This window comes from Cyanistes caeruleus, chromosome 14 (assembly GCF_971803275.1).
Source record: "Cyanistes caeruleus chromosome 14, bCyaCae1.hap1.1, whole genome shotgun sequence".
NCBI lineage: Eukaryota > Metazoa > Chordata > Aves > Passeriformes > Paridae > Cyanistes > Cyanistes caeruleus.
Genome location: NC_141714.1, coordinates 7,887,888 through 7,906,578, shown reverse-complemented (window position 1 = coordinate 7,906,578; position 18,691 = coordinate 7,887,888). Strand labels below are relative to the sequence as shown.

General features: G+C 37.4%; 2 protein-coding genes across 29 annotated transcripts in view; one reads left to right on the top strand and one right to left on the bottom strand.

Moving 5' to 3' along the window:
• Positions 1 to 14,789, top strand: part of CD99L2 (CD99 molecule like 2) — a 48,729-nt gene extending 33,940 nt beyond the window's left edge. The window contains exon 11 of one of the 4 annotated variants that reach the window (XM_086850576.1): positions 9,233 to 14,789. In XM_086850576.1, the coding sequence (XP_086706702.1) occupies positions 9,233 to 9,426 (194 nt within the window). In that variant the 3' untranslated portion in view covers positions 9,427 to 14,789. Of the gene's footprint in view, positions 1 to 4,656; positions 4,889 to 9,232 lie in introns of those variants that run through there. The other 3 variants (XM_086850578.1, XM_086850577.1, XM_086850581.1) reach the window with 3 other exon arrangements.
• MTMR1 (myotubularin related protein 1) overlaps positions 1 to 18,691 on the bottom strand; it is a 74,661-nt gene that overhangs the window by 33,153 nt on the left and 22,817 nt on the right. For 11 of the 25 annotated variants that reach the window (XM_086850542.1, XM_086850534.1, XM_086850535.1 and 8 more), the window contains 3 exons: positions 16,875 to 16,988; positions 15,309 to 15,485; positions 1,132 to 2,417 (listed from right to left, as the gene is read on the bottom strand). In XM_086850542.1, coding sequence (XP_086706668.1) covers positions 2,253 to 2,417; positions 15,309 to 15,485; positions 16,875 to 16,988 — 456 coding nt within the window. In that variant the 3' untranslated portion in view covers positions 1,132 to 2,252. Of the gene's footprint in view, positions 1 to 1,131; positions 2,418 to 3,564; positions 3,637 to 8,389; positions 8,794 to 15,308; positions 15,486 to 16,874; positions 16,989 to 18,691 lie in introns of those variants that run through there. The other 14 variants (XM_086850527.1, XM_086850528.1, XM_086850529.1 and 11 more) reach the window with 3 other exon arrangements.

The following is an 18,691-nucleotide window of genomic DNA, read 5'->3' as shown; positions in this document are numbered from 1 at the left end:
GCTCTAACTAGCCCATATGAACTACAGAATATCTCTGAATATTTCTATGCTATGTACAAACCCATCCATTGTGCTGACACAAGGAACAACAGGACCCTCCCCCAGATATTTCTTGTACATCAGAGACTTGCTGAGCTGTGTTGAAACTGGTGGATACACAGCCAGTCATCTGAAATAATTGAAGTTCTTCTATGCAAAACCAAATTCTCAGGGTTTAGCTTTAGAAATCCAAGCTTTAAAAATCTCAGAATGCCCAAGCTAATCCAGTCATCACTTTTGCAATAATTATAGAGAAAATATTGTGATTATTAGCACAAATATAGAGAAAAACTTCAAAAGATTTTCTTTAGCACTGCATTTTGGAGATAATGTGCTTTACTTTAATACACAGTTGAAATGTCAAGGGAAATCTGAAGTACAGAAGAGTTTAATTCAATACCAGCTCAATGTATTTTTGGTGATGTAGAATTCACTGCTGACACACTGTTCAGCAGAATCATTTTTACAGGAAAACATCTTTCATCTATTTATAAAAAGCCTGAGGTTGATTAAGAGATGCAACATTGCAAGCCTTCCTAAACTGTTTGTGTAGGTGAATATTTATCATAAAAATCATTCACTACAATATAAAGGACAGGTTTAAATACCCTGCACTGCACAGTAAACATGTAAGACTGGATACAGCACTTCAGCCTCTCTAGCTGAAGTTGGGAAGGTGCTCAGCAGCTCACTGGACTCATTAACTATGTGCTGGGTAGAGTTAATGCAGAGAATGAGACACAGAAAAGTGCTGTTTTGTATTTGGAACGAATGTGCAGCAACAAATGAATCCTTGCAGTCAGTAAAACCCACAATCACCATATAGCTCATAACTGGCTCTTAAGAATGGGGCTTAATTCCCACCAGCAGAACCTGGAGCAATACAAGCATGAGTCAAGAAGCAGAGCTGCAATATTTAAGTTTCCTAAGAAGAACTTAGATTTTCATGAAACACAGCAAGGAAAACAATCCAGGGAAAATCTGCAGCATGCATGATTTCTAGGCCTTCCAAGAATGCCAGTGAGTAATTTTCTAAAAGGAGGAATGTGACAGTTATCAATTGTCTCCAATATGAGTATTTCTGAGGAGAGATGCGAGAACATTGGGAATGTTTATTTAACATGACAACACAGTTAAATTATTCCTTTACAGAAAAAATGCTAGCAGGAATTTAAAAAACAAAAAGTCAAGAGGCTTTATTACAAGAAAAACAGTATCATTATTCAAAAAACTTTGTCAAACAAAATCGTTGCAAGTTAAGGTCCTCAGAAGGGTTTGGACAGGCAGGTTCCATTTTCTGAATGTACAGCTTAAACCCACGGGAGGATGCCTATGTTTAACATCACATACACATGGGTATAAACGCACACAGCTTAGCATTTTGTGTGTACACTTAGAAACAAAACACGCATCACAATGTGGAGCTATAAAGATTATGCAATTTACTCAGCTGAGTGTCATTTCAACCCCAAATATTACCATTTGCTAGAAAACAAACCTTTACTTTGTACAAGAGCTTGACATGAGCAAGTTTAACCCTAGCTCACGAGGCTGAAACTGAACAATAAGCTAAACAGTTTTTTAAACTTTTTTTTCAACTTGTACAAAAGGCATTAAAAAACCTAAAGTACATGCTTTACCAAATATATTACATCATACATGTCAGTGTGGTGTACTTGATAACTCCAGCTCAACTTCATCCACTTTTAATGGCATATTTAGTTTGAAATGTAAAACTGACTACACTGGAAAACATTTGTTCATTACCTAAAAAAAAAAAAAATAAACTGCTCTAGAAAAAAAAAAAAAAATCTGAGTGAAATAAGGAGCTCCCATTCAAAAAAACCCATTTTGTGTTCTGTGTAAGCATCATCTCTCAACCAGGCATAGTACAATGTGTGAGGCGTTTTCCTGTCTGCTTGGCAGATGGATTCCTTTTCAGAATGGCTAAATTGTTAGTTCCTCAAAACAAAGTTTAATTTCACAATTGGTGACTTAGCTAGAGTGTCAAAACACATATAGGAACTGCCAACAAGAAAATACACCATATCTATTGAAGCTCTTTTTGGCCTCATTGTGATATTATCAGACACAGAGTAAGGCATGTAGATCATAGCAATTACAAGTCACTCACAATCCTTTTGTGATGGGAAAAGCATTTCACCCTCTGTGTTATCTGACACTAATTTTTTTCACATGGCTTTAGTTCCACATCACACAGAGGTGTGCACTGGTGTGGTGGAATGGGAAGGAGATGAACCTCTGTCAGAAGAGGAGGAAATGGAACGTGTGGCAGCCTCCCGCTGCAAATCCTCAACCCTCTTCTGAAGCTCTGTCCGGATGGCCAGAAGTTCTTTAAGATTTTGGTGGATCGGAACCTGCCAAGTAAAGAAAGAAAAGGCTTACTTTGACTCTCATAGTGAGAGTCAAAGACTCTCATATCTTTCCAGCAATACATCTGCTGTTGCTTTCAATAACAAGGAATTCAACTCTTGTGAATTTCAGTATGTCAATATTTAGGGAAAGTGTTTCTTTAGTCATTTGAAATGAAACATTGCAGGAAACCGTCCCTTTCTAAAAACACAATTGGCAGGGGACCTATTAAAAAGTGTTTGCAAATGGTTTTGATAGGATGCCAAATATACTCTAATAAATGTACCTGTATCCCTTATCAATGCCACTGTCAGCTGAACTTAAAATGCCTTTCCTGGGAATGATTTCTCTGGTCTGTTGGGAAAGGACTTACTTTATACATAGTTCACAAAGCTGGTTCCATATGGAGCATCTTGTTACTCTTCTAACCAGGCATCTTCCCAGGAGTCCGACCCCTTCCAGTGAGAAAAGTGCAGCAGCCAAGTGAATGGTGCCTGGACCTCCCAAAGTCTTTCTCCAGTAAATCTTTCACAGAAGTGCATTGTACAGGTTTCTGTTTCTGACATTACTCAGCAAACATCGAAGATGCACCACTCTGCATCAGAGCCCTTTCATATTCATCTAAAACATTAAACTATATTGTGGCCAAAGGAAGATTCAAGCCATACTGGCTTTTGCAGCTGGATTTGTTCTCAGACAAGCAGAGATAAACCCTCCTTCTCTTCCAAATTCCACAACAAGGCCAAAAAAGTTTTACTGTAAGTGCTTTTAATTAATTTATTTATTTTATAATATAGCTTATTTATTTATTTTAATTTATTTTATCCTGTACAAACTCTAATTGTTTATACCTTTTGGAAAGAGCAAGACAGGGGAAAAGAATTTAATTGCACTGATACAACAATTATGGGGAAATGCAGCATTGGGAGACCTATGGATTGCTAGATGAGTAATTTATACCCTGGGCTTCTGGAATGCCAGGCTCCAGTGAATTGCATTCACCTACTATCAGTTCCTACTGCTTAGCAGTGATTGTTAAGGCTGGGATGCACACCTGAACCTGACATCTGCACGTGGTGCCATGTGAAGGAAATAGCAAAAACCAGAAAAGGTTTTTACTTGTTATTAATACACAGTTGAGTCACAACTTACATTTTGTGAATTCTCACTTTTTAAAGAACATATATCCAAAATCCATGCATTTGATATTGATGTTTTCAAAACCTAACACAGAAAAATACCATTTAATTTTTAACTCTTGTTCTAACCTAAAACAATAAAATAGTACCAAAGGTATTTTTAGGTCTACAATTTTTTGGCCATATGGTTTTTTTCTTGTTTGTGGCTTAGCCCATAAACAGAAACTTCAGTGTATTCAGTGTATTGAGAAAGTGCTGCTCCCCATACCCTGGAAGTCATCAATTCATCTGGCATGTCATCTACAGCAATTTTAAAAGCATAACTTTTGGACCTTGGAGCCCTGCCCTCACTGTGCAATGAATTCCTTCTCTTGCAGTTTTACCTGACATCCTCTATACAAATTCTTCAGCAAGTGAGGTTACAAATCTACACTACTCACTAATCAAACACAAAGCACACCCTCCAGAAAGCCAATCTCATTTTTCTGAGGTAGACTACAGAAAGTGTATACACCTAGAAACATGGCAAAACTGAGTCTGCTGATGAAGATCATCCAAGATACTGTAATACACACTGTGGAAAATTTAAATTGTAGTAAAGATTGAGATTTTCTGGAATTGGCACCCCCCCCGCATTTATTTTTTTTTCCTGAATAAAAGATCCCTTTCTCACAGATTCCTACTTTGTATTTCCTCAGGAAGACATTTTCCTGAAATATTTAGGTCCCTAACAGAGTGACTTACCATTGGAATCACCAGTCACACAAGCCCTGGGTCATGGGAGATCTGTACACCTGATTTCTGCACAGCAACCATGACTCAGCAAACCAGGCCAATTTCTTGCAGCCAGATTTCACATGGGCATCAGTTGCTGGGTTCCATTGCAGAGTTCAAATGCTCTCAAAAAGCAGCTCCACACAACTGGCTTTTGGGGAACCTACTACAAATCTTTCCAGGATACACCACACAAAAGCTGCTGCAGGACAGCTTTAACATGTTTTGAGGAAGAAAAGTGTGGCTGCACCTCTCAATCCCTTTGCATGCCCAGTGCCTAATTTAACAGGCACATGCTCCAGCTTTGATGCAAGTGCTGTTCTCTCCACAGGTCCATCGGGAAAAGCAGAGCTGCCTTTCAATAAATTAGCTAAATAACAATAATGACTTCTAAAAAGCCTGTGTATATTCAAGTCACACACAGAACTCTTCAACATTAAGACTGCAAAATTATGCTCCAAAGAATTAGGAAGTGTCAGAATGAAGTCTAATTCTCTAACTTCAGTACAGTCTTCCTGTACATCTCTATAAAATCACTGGTCAAATAAATACTAAAATATTAACTTCCCCCTTGTATTCCTCATTTACTTGGTGCACAGGCTGATGCTACTTAATTAATGAGAAGTTATTCCATATTTCGTTTTCTTTGCAGTGTCCGACCCCATCTTTTATTTATTCTTCTGATTTTAAAATGCTGAAGTTTCCTTTCCTGTACTTTCATCTCATGTTAAGAAACAAATTTATTTCTGCAGCACCCTAACGAAGTATGGGAGTATTAACACTCTGCTTTTACAAACAAGGACCTGAAGCCAGCATCTCCTAATTTTGCGTACTTTGGATCTCAAATTGGTTTAACAGGGAGCTTGGAAATTCTGCAGCTGGGCCAAGCAGGACACATAGTAAATAAGGATACATAGAGGGACCATTCTGCTCCAGGTGAGCTCCCTTACAACAGAGGAATCCTGTGGCAAAGGCAGGGAGAAACTTCATTTCTCTTAGGGGACAACTCTTCCCCTGCCTGCATCATGTCCCCTCCAGCCTACTTTCTCAGACTCTGTTCCATGGGTTGAACAGAAGGCAAACACCTCCAGCACCCAGAACATTAATCACTCCTAGCTCCTATTCCCAGCTAGCCTCAACCCTCTCATAGACTCTGTATAAAATCAATCTCTCAGTCCTTTAATTTATTCTCAGTTCTGAAAATACATTGAGACTGTTGCAGCCTCAGACCTCCAAATGGGAGGAATTTCTTCCACAATATGAGTGGGTCAGTTTCTGAAATATAATCTTATTAAAATCTCATTTGCCCCAGAGGTAGAACATTTATAGAAAAACAGCCCCTTGTCCTAAGAGAAGTCCCATAAGTTTCCCAATATTTTCATACAGGAAAACATTTTTCTTAGTCACATTCTCATAAGCAACTGAGCCTTCTTGGATGAAGTTTTACAAAACAATTCAGTCAGACACACAAACTTAGGGACTCAATGCAAACCATTAGAGCCCAGCTAAGCTGTAAGCAAGGCAGAGCAGGATCTTACAGTAGGGGAAAAAAAGGAATCACTTTCTAAGTATTTGCCATCTTTTAGTAAGGGCATGTTAAACACTGCAAGACAGTTCCACATAAATATCATCATGTCATTTCATCTGGTAGTGTAAACACAAAGGATTTTCTGATATGAAGTCTTTCCCAGTAAAAGATTATTTTTGATTGCCATTAACACATCCTGTTAATGTGTTAATGTGGATCATGTGGATGCACACAACATTAAACAATAAAATTCTAGAAATAGGTTTCACATGTTAAACTTCCAATAAACACTTTAATTTCATGAAATAACATGTCAAATTCAGTCTATAAAAATCTCAAGCAACTGAAAATTCCTGATTTTTTAGTAATAAAGGTTCATATTCAAATTACAATATCATGGGGTATGGAAAAGGTGGTATAAGCACCTGAAGTACCATGGAAGTTCCTACAAAAAGACCTGAAAAACAGCCTGGCATGAGGAGCCATGTTTTCCTCCAGATGTCTTCAGTTCTGTTGTTGTAACTGTCCTTTTTTGAAAAAAAAGCAGCAAATTCAAAAGTGAAAGAATGAAAATAGAGTGAAAAGGGGAGGATATGCCCACAACAAAGCCTCAACCTTAAGTTATGTGTTTTGGGGTATTTTTTTTTCTTTTTTCTTTTTTTTTTTTTTTTCAACAAAATCATTAAGAAAACCATGGAATTATGCAGCTTTCTGGAAGCTTCCTTCCATCTTAGATGGAGGAGGAAGAGTAAAAAGATGAAGCATCATGAATTAAATTCTGTCATGAAAAACATTAACATTAAAATGTCAGTTCATTTTCACACTTTCTAAAGACTTATTCTGAGGCAGATCTGTTGTTGTCAAGTGCATCCTCAAACCATCCTGTAAAAATTCTTACAGATAACCATCTCCAGTTTTGTCACTTCACCGTGTTCTATCACATCATGAGATTCCCCTCTCAAATAAAACCTTCTTCAGAAGGAAATGGGTCCAACAACCTTCACATAAACACCTGTAATGGCTTGCTGTAAACAAGGCCCTCCTTCACTTTGCCACTGTTTAGAATGAAGTGGAAGAGTGACAGATTCTGTAAGGAACAAGAAGTTCAAAGATCGTTTATTAAATGATCTGTTACCACCTTAACCCTAAAAGCATGTCTCCAACTCAAGCTTTTATTACTGTCTTGTTAAGAAATCATGTAATCGGTTTGCCTGAAATGAATTTGTTGGGAAGCTGACAGGAGCTGTACTGTTTTCTGCTCTCTCATTTTGCCTCTCAGATTAGGAGAGGAAGTTCAAAAGATGACTCTTGACCTATTAGACTAGTGTCCCCACAGTGATGCTGCCAGGGAACACTCAGCTTCTACAGCCAGGTCCATCATTTCTGTGCATAACCCAGCTAAAAACATGCAACTATTTCTGCTGCATGAGAGGAGCCTACACAGATGAAACTCTACCAGCAATGCATCTACAGTTTGGCTGGGCTGGAAAATTGCCTAGCCATTGCTATTCAGAATGTTTCTCATGTGCTATTTAAACTATTATTTCAATGTACTGAAAAACAGTAAATTTCGTTTCTGTGGTTTAACACAATAGACCAGTAAAAATGAAGCAGAAACTATGTGAATGTACTACATACCTTTTTAATGGATTTTGGAAAGTTAACTTCATAAAAAAATTCTGCCATGTACTATTTATAAGAAGTAGAAATAGATTTCTCTAGTCACATAAAATTTACTATGAACAGTTAGAAGCTGATCAACCCAAAACAAAACTGGCACTTGCATCTAATATAGCTAGCCACAGAATGAAACAGGGAGTTTGCCAGCACCATAAAGTAGTGGGTAAAAGGGCCTGGATCCTTGGGAAGTCTGACCTCACTCCAGGCATTAACCAAAAAGCTAGCACCATAAAAGCTGGAGAAGAATCTACCCGAAACACTTCAAGAAGACTTCTCAGTGATGGGGATATTTTTGTTTTGTTTCGTCCCCTACCCCTTTTTTTTTTCCCCCCAGTTGTTACTGTAATATTGACTCAGAAAGTCAGACTACATCCTGCTCCCCTGCCTCATAACTAACTTTTTCTTACCACTTACCCAAACCCTGTGCCCCAAGTCCTTTTACCTGTCCAGAGAAATACCCTCAGAAGTAAATATAAGCTTTGTAGACTTCCCTTCCCTTCCCTTCCCTTCCCTTCCCTTCCCTTCCCTTCCCTTCCCTTCCCTTCCCTTCCCTTCCCTTCCCTTCCCTTCCCTTCCCTTCCCTTCCCTTCCCTTCCCTTCCCTTCCCTTCCCTTCCCTTCCCTTCCCTTCCCTTCCCTTCCCTTCCCTTCCCTTCCCTTCCCTTCCCTCTGCCAGTTTCCCTATCTCCCCAGGGTTTCTACTCCCTGGTAGAGAGAGGAGTTAATTAACCAGTTAAAATGGGTGGCAGTTATTTTCCTCATTTAGCTTCCTTTGCTGCCTGTTTCATTCAAAAGCAGGTACTTTTCCTCCACCTTAACGACAGGTTGCCTACTGCCTACATTGAGCAGAAAAGTACTTAGAACACTGCCAAAATGTTCTTTATTGCTAAAAATACCACTGATATGAAACTATTTGTAAAACTGAATTATCCACATACATCAAAAGCAGAACCTGCTGCAGTGTAATGCTGAGCACATGCCACTCCAGTTACGATGAATTATTCCTGCTGAGGAAGGATTTGAGGAAAAATAAAGTTGTTCTTTTTTTTTAAACTATGGCCACGAAGAAATTATAGTTATCCTATACCAATACATACTACATCCCACATAAAAACCACCTAGACATAAGACAGCTTCATTTCCTCAAAAAGTCAAGCCTTCCTCTTCACAGAATTACTACAGCTCACTTTCAGTATTGATTTTCAGGTTTTCATTCCCAAGGAATCCTTCAGGATCCTGAAGTGCTTTTGGATAGCAAAATCTGTTGACACAACGATAGATGTAAGAGAAATTATAACAGCTACTCACTTATAGTACCACCAAATCTTAATTGGATAGATATCTATGGTGTGTTATTCTACTTGCTCAAGGACAGCCATTCACATGAAAATTGTTCAAAAGTGAATGCATTTTGTCCTGTTTAATGAACAGACTTCATCTATTTTTACAACAGGGAAGAAAAGCTACAGAGGAAAATATTTATTTTAAATTCATTGCTCAACTTAAGACTGTCAGTTTTCCAAAAACTTACTCTGTGCCTTGGAAAGACAAGAATATCTTTCACCTGAGCTTTTTGTTCCTCTTTGTGAAGAACTGGAACTCTAACAGCCTAGTTAACAGGACACTTGCAAAAGGCAATCTCAAATGATGAAGACAGCAATTTTCAATAACAGTCAATATTTCCACATTTTTTTGTACAGGTGTGCTCCTGAGAAATCTAGCAAAAACCTCCTGGAAAAGCACGGAGAGAAATTGTGAATGCTACCAGATGGGAACTGGAACAACTGATATATTTCCAGACTCAGGAAACTGTATATGCTACAAGCTGATGCCATTGCCTGTTGAAAGCTACAGCCCATTTAGATTTAGACATCTGAGACATGAGAGAAATTGAGTTCTTGCACTTCAAAATGTGTCAGAAACTCCCAAAAATGAAGCTTATTTGCACAGTACTAGCTTCCCCTATTCTGTGCACATTCTGACACTCACTATAGGATACCAATTTATTTTTCTTAGGTAACTACAGTTTCTTTCAGCATCCAGGATAACCAGTTAGTCTCTGTTTTATTCAATACTGATTGAATACTGAGAATTTTATCTGTAGATTAAAATTATCTGCAGTAAATGAGACTCTTGAAATCTGGACTTGACACTCAGCTAGAGAGAAACTACCAGGTACTGGCCAAAACCTGCCTCATCTCATTAGAAACTCTTTGTTAGTTGCAGGGATGAAATCTGCTTTGCTAAGTTAACATTCATCTGTCTAACCCAAGGCAACTCTTTCTCCTGACATCTCCTGCCTCACCCTTACTTCAAAAAGAGGGACTCAGGACCAGCAATACCAAGCAATTCCAGAGCTGTATGACAGCTCTGTCCTGCCACAAAATGGTGGTAAATCAAATGTGTGGACATTTAAAAATACCCCAATATCCACTTGCTCAGAGAGGAACATACCAGGCAGTGTGACTGAAGGCAGGGATAAATACATGAGCACTCCATGTGCCAGACAGTAAGTTATATGCAGTAAGTTACACATTATCCTGTTAAATGCAGGATAAAGAATTTCAGTAGTTATGTTTTTTGGTTTATTGACAGAAGTTTTCCCAGTGACACTCAGGATCTTATTTGTTGTCTTCACTATACAGTATTTTGTGTTTATTGACACCGAAGCTCAGCTAACATCTGACTGCTCAACTGTATAACACATCAAATCCTTCTGCAATAGCATCAAATAAAAGCAGCAATTCTAAGTTATTTATATACTTTACAGTAATTTCTGTATATAGCAAACAAATGGCTTTACTTATTCCTGCCTTTCCCTTTCACATCTTTAAGTGAGCTGCTAACCAGCCAACAGAATTACCCTGACTCTTCCACAGAAGTTCTGTGATTGTTTTTAGCAGATGATCCCATTACATTAGCTGAATTTAATTTCTAGGCAATAAATAGTGCTAGCCTTTTAGTCTGGATGACAGTCCACACACACAAAGAAAAGAATGAATTTGAGAAAGGGCAGGGATTTCTATCTTATTAACATGAGCACTGTGGCCAAATTTACAGAACAGAGCTTGATGAAAAATTACCAGGCATAGAAAAAAACCTCCAAAAAACCACATAAAACCAAAATTAAACTAAGTCCTGTCCTCGAACAGTTAAAACTAATTTTCAAGAAAGCACAAAAAGAACCAAATATGTCCTAACAGACTGTGCAAAACTTGCATTATTTTCTTTGCCTCTCACAGCTTGACTTGAAAGGACTGGAACTTTTACTCATGCTCTGCATATATGAACGATGGGATATGTTAGCTAAAAAATATTGCCCCTGCAGAGATCAGAACAAGATCAAGATTCAGGAACATCAGTGTTGTGTTCTCCCCACCTTCCAGGGATGCCCAAGGAGATATCTAATGACATCTGGCAGCCAGAACTCCTCAAACAATATCAAGAAGACAATGAAATGACTACATAGACAGCAGAAAAATATATATCCACTGAAAAAATTCAAAAGCATCATATTATCTAATGTATTCCAGGCTATCTGGAAGGCCATACCCACAGAGCCCACACCTCTCTATAAGAGAATGGAAGAGCTTCTCTTTCACACATCACATACAAATAAACATTTCTCCAACTCAAAGAAAGGGCAAATCTGAAAAAGGTCTTCTCAGTCAATGAACTCAAATATGACAGAGCTTAAATCTATCTAATTTTCTTGGGACAAGAAGTCAATAATGATGTAATGCCTCCAAACTCAAACCAAAGAACTGTGGAGGCCGAGGAACTGGCCAGTTCAGAAATCCTGGCTTTCCCCTGGAGAGCTTCTCCCTAGGTGAGACACTTTTAAGTCATGCAGAGAAAAAGTGTCACTCCCAGAGGCCCTAGAGTTGAACATGTTAATTTCTTACACCCAATTGGTTTCCCTCCCTATCAATCCACCCCAATACATGTATCCAAATTTCCCCTGCCCCTCTCCTTCCCAATAAATACCCCGGTTTTGCCCCTGTTCGGGGAGCTGCTGTCACTGGCTCCCTTCACTGAGGGCCCTGCTACAATAAAGGCTATTTCTCAGTGGAATGCCATACAGCTCTCTAGTCTCTCCGTGTCGCCTGCACGCTGCCGCTGAGCTGAAATCACTCGCTGGGCAGAGGACGTGCCTGTGCTCCTGGGCAGTCCTTTTCAGGACAGCTTCTTCAGGGTAGTCATGGCACCCCTGTCATCGACACCGCCACGGCAAAGAACATTTTATTTCACTTAAGAATTAGAATGACCTTGTTGCAGCATGATTTAGTAACAAGAGATGACCACATTTAACCTAGAATTTTCCACAGTATTCACTTCTCAGACTCCTGAGCTTTGAACCCTATGGAAAGAGGCTATGTGTCCTTAAGTGCACAAGATCTATTGCAATACAAAATAAACAGAGCTCTTGATGCAAATAAATATGATCAAAACCACCATCTCAACAAAGCTTAGAGAGGTTATATCATTCTAAGCAATCATTATGGAACATAAGAATACTGCTAAACTCTGTATGTCCTAGGACAATGAAGAATATGCTCAGACTGTAGCACATTGGTAAAGGCTGAGACACAGATATTTGAAGACGGAGTACAATAATACAAAAACAAATAAATGGTTATATCAAGTTAACATTCAGTAATTTTAAAATTTAAAAAAGTTACACGTCATATATGCTCATTTTCAATAGAAAAGGCAATGAAGTGCAATGAAACTTTTCTCAGTCCATTTAAAAATCAAGCTCACTAATCAAGCAGAAATGAGAAAACCTAAAATATTGCTTCCAACCAAAATCTGCCCTTCTGCTGTGAGATTTCTCTCCCATAACACCAAGTTTGTTGAAAATGGGTATCAAAGATCTATTCTGATTATATTCAAAGTACTATTATTCATCTTCCCTTAAATTCACCTATTGGGCCTTTTCTTCTTTTTGGTGAGCTCTTAAAAAGAAAAAACAAACATGTTTTAGTTTTCTAAAGATGTTTTTGCAGATGATAAAACACCACAAGGTTCATTAGTGATGAACTAATCATCAGAGAACTTATTCATGTTAAATATTTTATTTTCTCTTATATTTACTTGAGAATCAAGAGAACACATTAAAAGTTATTCAACAAAATCACCTTTTATCCGTAGGCAGGGATGCCCATTATTTTAATAAATCCACTGATTAAAAATTTTTTTTCACTGAAGATAAGTGAAGACCTGCTGGGTGTCACAAGGGTCATTGGCTTTTTTTCTGTCACTGAATGCATCTGAATGTTATTGAATTGATTAACAGGTTAACAGGGTGTGACACAGACAATGCAAATATAGAGGAAAGCAACTTAGTATATTGTAGATTGCAGAAACTGTTTATTTATTTGCCTGTATGAGTTTGTGCCTTCATAATTAGACTGGAAAATGCAATTCTGCAACAAAAAATTGTAATTTCTGCTGCTAATTTATCCAAGTAGATGTGAAACACTCCCAAATATTGGTCATAAATATCACATAAAGGCTAAAGGCCAGAGACAAGAGAAAAGGGATGATGTACCAAGACAATACTACCTGGTAGAACTAAAATGTTGAAACACTTTAAGTACTTCAAGAAAAGCAGGTGGCAGGAAAGTTAAGGTAGTTACCAGGACCATTACGTTTTGTTCCCTTCAGCTGCTTCTGGGGGGACCTGCTCTCAGATACTGAATGAGTCTCACATGCCAGAGTGACTGAGAAGCAGGCAGAGCATTCAGTGACAAAGGCAGTGAACAGAGCTTTCACTAAGAGGTGACAGCTCTAGTATCACCTCATTATGTTATCTCTTCCCCACTCTCCCTCTTTTGGACCAGGACTGGCTTTCATAGTACACAAAACCTGTTTGCTCTCAAGGCCTGGAGATCTCAAATACAAGTCATAAACCAACACTACTGCATGTAGTGCAAACACCACCCAAATTGTGTTCAGCAAACAGGCTAATGGAAAGATGGTATTTTGCTAAAAAGCAGCTGACAATTACACTTGAAAATTATATAACTTAAATTACACCATCTTTCAAAGTCTTAACAAGTAAGAAAAACAAAGCAGCTCAGAGGAGACACTTCAGTGAGAAAAGCAAGCAAGCCAGACTTTTCCAGGACCTTAAAAGGAATTTCTCAGATACCTGGACTTCTACCAGTGTAGTGGGAGAAATCCAAGTGTCCTTGAAACTTACCTTGGAACACCATCTTAACAACAGCCTCTGACTTGTGGATGCCTAGTAAGTCTGAAATTCACATCTCATTCTAACTGCTACAAGATGAAAGTAGCTTTCAAGCAATCACTTAATACAGGTAATTTAGAAAAATATGCTTGGGGGTACCTTGGGGAGTACCTTGGAATGTTACCTTAAAAAAGATGGTGTAGCACACTCAGATATATTATGGTTGTGACACAATGTGATTGTTCTTTTTTCAGACTTCTAATCATGAGAGCATATGGAGCATTTGTCTGATGAGATTTAGAGATTTATCTGAATAGCAGATATTACTTATAAGAACAAATACTGGATGAATCAAGGAGCATTTATGGGGAATGTTTAATCTTTAGTATGCCAGCTAAAAACGATTGTTGTGAATTCATATTGTAAATATTGGCTTTTCGCAAGTATTATGATAAATGTTATATGCTATATGCTTTTGCTATATTCTTCTCTCTCTTAGCAAGTTATAGGCTTAGAAAGGAATTCTGAATGGTAGGGATATGTTTCATCTGGACAAGGCAAGATAACTCCAACAGGCAAAACAATGGGAGGTCCAAGCTGTTTCAGCAGAAGGACAGTGGAAACCAGGCTGTTATCAGCAGCAGGAAATGGAGACCAAACTGTTATCAGAAGCCAGGACCAGGCCATTGGCAGCGGGAGGGGGAAAGATATGAAGCCCAGCTGCCCTCAAAGGAAGGATGAGGGGCCCAGATTGTTATCAACACTGACCATTTGCAAGAAGAAAGGAAACCAGACTCAAAATAATGATAATCAGCAAGAAATAAAAACCATACAGAGCATGTTCTAAATAGGCGGAACCAGGGAGGGGACATGCTAAATACTTCTTGAAAAAGTTTGAATATGCATTAAACCCTCACAGCAGGAGGGGATAAAAAGAGTGTTCCCAAGATACCAGGTGTGTTCCTGGCAACCCACCAGGGCACCCGGCCGTTTTAACCCTTTGCTTTATTTCCTTTGTCTCCTAATTGTCTTTTTGTTTATATTAAACTTTTTATAATTTATTAAGTGAATCTCGTTTTTCACACTATAAAAGTCAATTGGAAACAAGTATCCATGGGATGCTTAGTTTAGAGAACCAGCAAAATGATTTGGTCTAGTCCAGTTCTTTCAGAAACTGCTGGTACATTTTATGTCAGTGCTGGGGAAAGGGCAAAATTTGATTAAAAACAAAGGCACACAGAAACTACTAGAAGGTTAAGGCAATAAAAGTATTAAAAAGTGTTACAAAGTATTATAAAAGTAATCTTCTGACACAAAAAGACTGCTAATCTTTACAAGCCAATACAGTGATACTGTAACTTCCTAGTTTGTGAGTGACTTTAATGAAAACATCCTTTTTCCAAGTTTGACCATATCCTGCATCAACTTCATGCCAAACACCTTTTTCCCTATCAGCTGAAATATATGCAACAGATGAGTACTTTTGTATTAAACGCTGCATTTGACACTAGGAAAAATAATAATTTATCTCAATCTCTGTGACCTTCAGTAAAACACTGAAGACACGTGAAAGCTCATACCTGAGGCCGCATCCTTGGGTTCCACCTGATGTAGTAGTTCACCCACAGTTCCAAATGGTTCAGACTGGCAACAGGATACAGGACATGGTTTTCATAGTTTACATAGAAGGGATTTGTGAATTCCTCTAATTGGCTGTTTATATAGGACCACAGAGATACAGTCTTTGTGCTCAACTCCTGATTGAAAAAAAGTTAAAATAAAAAATCAATGACGTGGATTGCAAAATTTTAAAATATGATGTTAATATCTAAGTATCAGTAATTCTGACAGAATTTTACCTTATCTACTAGAAAATTACATGCAGTCTGAGAACACTTCCAGTAGCCGATCATTAAACAGTCTTAAAACTTTAGCAAAACATCTGAACACTTATTTTGGTCCAGGGCTAATAGAGAAAGGAGATTTAGACATATTAATTTCAGAGACACCAAAGTCTAGTTGAGCAAAAACAACCTGTATTGCTCATAATTTACTGCAATACACGCAGCTACTTAAATACATGGTTACACACTGACCAACTAAACTAAAAAGATTCGCTTTAACAAGAATATCAGTGAAGAGATATGGAGTTTGGAAGACCTAAAACAATGTCTGTGAATAATAATTATTTAATTTTCCAGTCATACTAATTGCTCCTAATAAGTAATTGATATTATGCCTTAAACTGACTACTTGTACCTTTATTTGCACTTCTGAAAGTTGTATTATTCTAAATTTAATCAGCATAATAATGGTTAGACCAAAGATTGGAAATCTGAACTTACATCAGATTCATCTTGCAAATTTAAACTCCTTCAGTGTTGTAAAGCATGTATTTCTACTACTGCTGTGTCTTAAATTGTGTTTTTTTACTGATAATTGCATATGACTATTTATTTATGAAAGAAAGCTGTCTGGAAACCCTGCATTTGCTAAGAACATGTTATTCAGCTCCATCTTGTGGTATTTACATGCAACTTTTCCCCTACAGAAGCAGAAGAGACAAACTAAAAACAAAAAAGCCAAACTTAATATAACAAGGAATTATAACTTCCTCCAAAAAATGAGATAGCAAAAACAACAAAGCCACAAGTAAGCAGAAGTGTACTTGGCATGTTAACAAACTGTTAATTTTTCTTCACAAACACTTCATATTTCATTGAGTCCTAACGTCATTCACTTAGATAATTTTAATTTCTGTAGTCCTCAACCACAAGTTCCAGTTATATCCTATAGTAACCTGCCAAGTCATACACAGGGGTTCCTTTGGAAACAGTGAAAAAAATGCTAATATAATTTGATAATTACTATTATTTAAAATTTTGTATTTTGGCTAAAAATACCTGCAAGAGGACTTACTAAAACTCTCAACCACCCCCCAAACAGGTGATAACTAAAGAAGCCTAAGTGCCACCTTACGTAATGGTAGGGCATTCAGTATATATTTCTCATACCATGAAATGTAATGTTTGCATTGTTTTTTAAGACTATGTGCCAAGTGTATTAAAAAACATAGCTCGGACGTTCTTAGTTTATTTTTATATAAAATCAGAAAACCAAGAATGTGCATTATACTGATTATTTACCTCTTTTAATCTCTCTTTTTCACAGTTGCATAAGAAAGTTCCAAATAGACAACTATAAAGGTGATCCAGAATGGTGATCAAAAATAACTCGTTGAATTCAAATGCTGCAGGAAACTGGTATTAAAAAAAAAGGGAAAAATTACTTTAAGCAGTGTAGAAAGGAAGAAAGACATAAGAAGTAACCAAATAATTCAGGTACAGTTTTTTTCCTACTTAGGGATTATTTTCAGGAAAACTCAGCAATTTCAGCAACTCCCACTTCAATAGTTCATTTCACCTACGCAGTTCTTTACAAATACTTCTTGGAGCTATACTTCAGATTCATTATTCAAGTGCACCAGAATACAAATATTAGCTGATGTGAAACTGGTGATACAAAGCAATCTATTTGAAGAAGCTCTAACAGGATTCTGTTCTACCCCAAACCATCTTAAACATATGATTTATATTTCTTATTACAGAACAGGAAAACAATTTGGGAAAAAAAAAAAAAGAAAATAAAAAGCAAGATAATAGCATTTAAGAGTTTTATTTCCTGTTTCAACATTCAATGAATTTAATAATAAAGTCTACTACACATAAATTGTGCTTAACATTGATTTGAAACTTTTCTTTCACTTTCTACTCAAGCAGGTTACTTTTCTCCATTTCACCCTGAGTTTACCATCAGCTACATACAATAAGTCTTTAATCCCTCTTCTTCTGTATGGGAAAGCAAATCCTGTACATCTGAAATGAAAGAACTCTTATTTCCCTGAGCATCCTTAGATATTTTATTCTCAGACAGAGGTTACCTGATAGATTCTAAGCCAAACAGTCAGAAATCTTAAAATATTTCTCCCAATCTGTAGTGCTCTAAAAATGAATAAATTAAGAAATTACTGCAAACTGTGTGGGCTGCTGCCCATTCAGATGGAAAAAGTCCTTCTTCAATCAAATGTTATAGTAAGACTACATGTGGCAACTGCTTGATGTGCTAAAATAACTTTGTTTCCAGCACGACAAGGGTAGCAAATACAGACATAGAATGATAGACATTTAGAATAATAAAAAATTGAGAAGATTTAAGAAAAACTTAAGAGGCAGAATTTCTCTCATTAACAATAATGAGCATGTAATAAGAGAATAATGTTCAGGACAAACGAAACAAACTTTGTGCATTCCCTCTAAAATAGAACATCTTCAAAGAAGTCTAAAAGGCAAAGTTTTAGATTCATAAGGCAAAATTTCCTGCTATATGGAGAAATTTTAACTCAATATTTCAGATGTGCAGAAAGCAGAGGACTGATTCTGTTTTGTGCCACTAAAGAACACTGAATACCCTGGCAAGTGACTCAAGAGCTACTTAAAGATGACTCCTATAGTTAGGAGGAGCAACAGCAATTGGGACTGCGGGTGAACTAGCTGACCCAGAAATTCCTCTTTAGTGTCAGCTGTGATTTATGAAGGGGAAATGTTTATTCATGCTGAAAGTAAAGAATTGAATAACACACAATGGGTGTGCTTGTAATGAACCCAGAAAGATCAAAGTTTTTAACAATGTTCTATAAAAAGAAAGACTGATCTAAGACAAGTGTTGTAAAAACATTCTCTTTCCAAGACTTCTCAAGCTAATACATACCACCTTTTGACTGAAAATTCTGAGTAAGGAGACTATCAGCACCATGACACAGAAAATGAATGGGAGCCTTCTTATGACTCTGCTATAGATTGTGCATTGTTCACCAGCACAGTGTGCTCACATTGGGGCTTCTCTTACAAATCATGGGTTGTTTTCAACCTCCTCACCATTTGTTTTTATAAGGCATAGAGGAAAT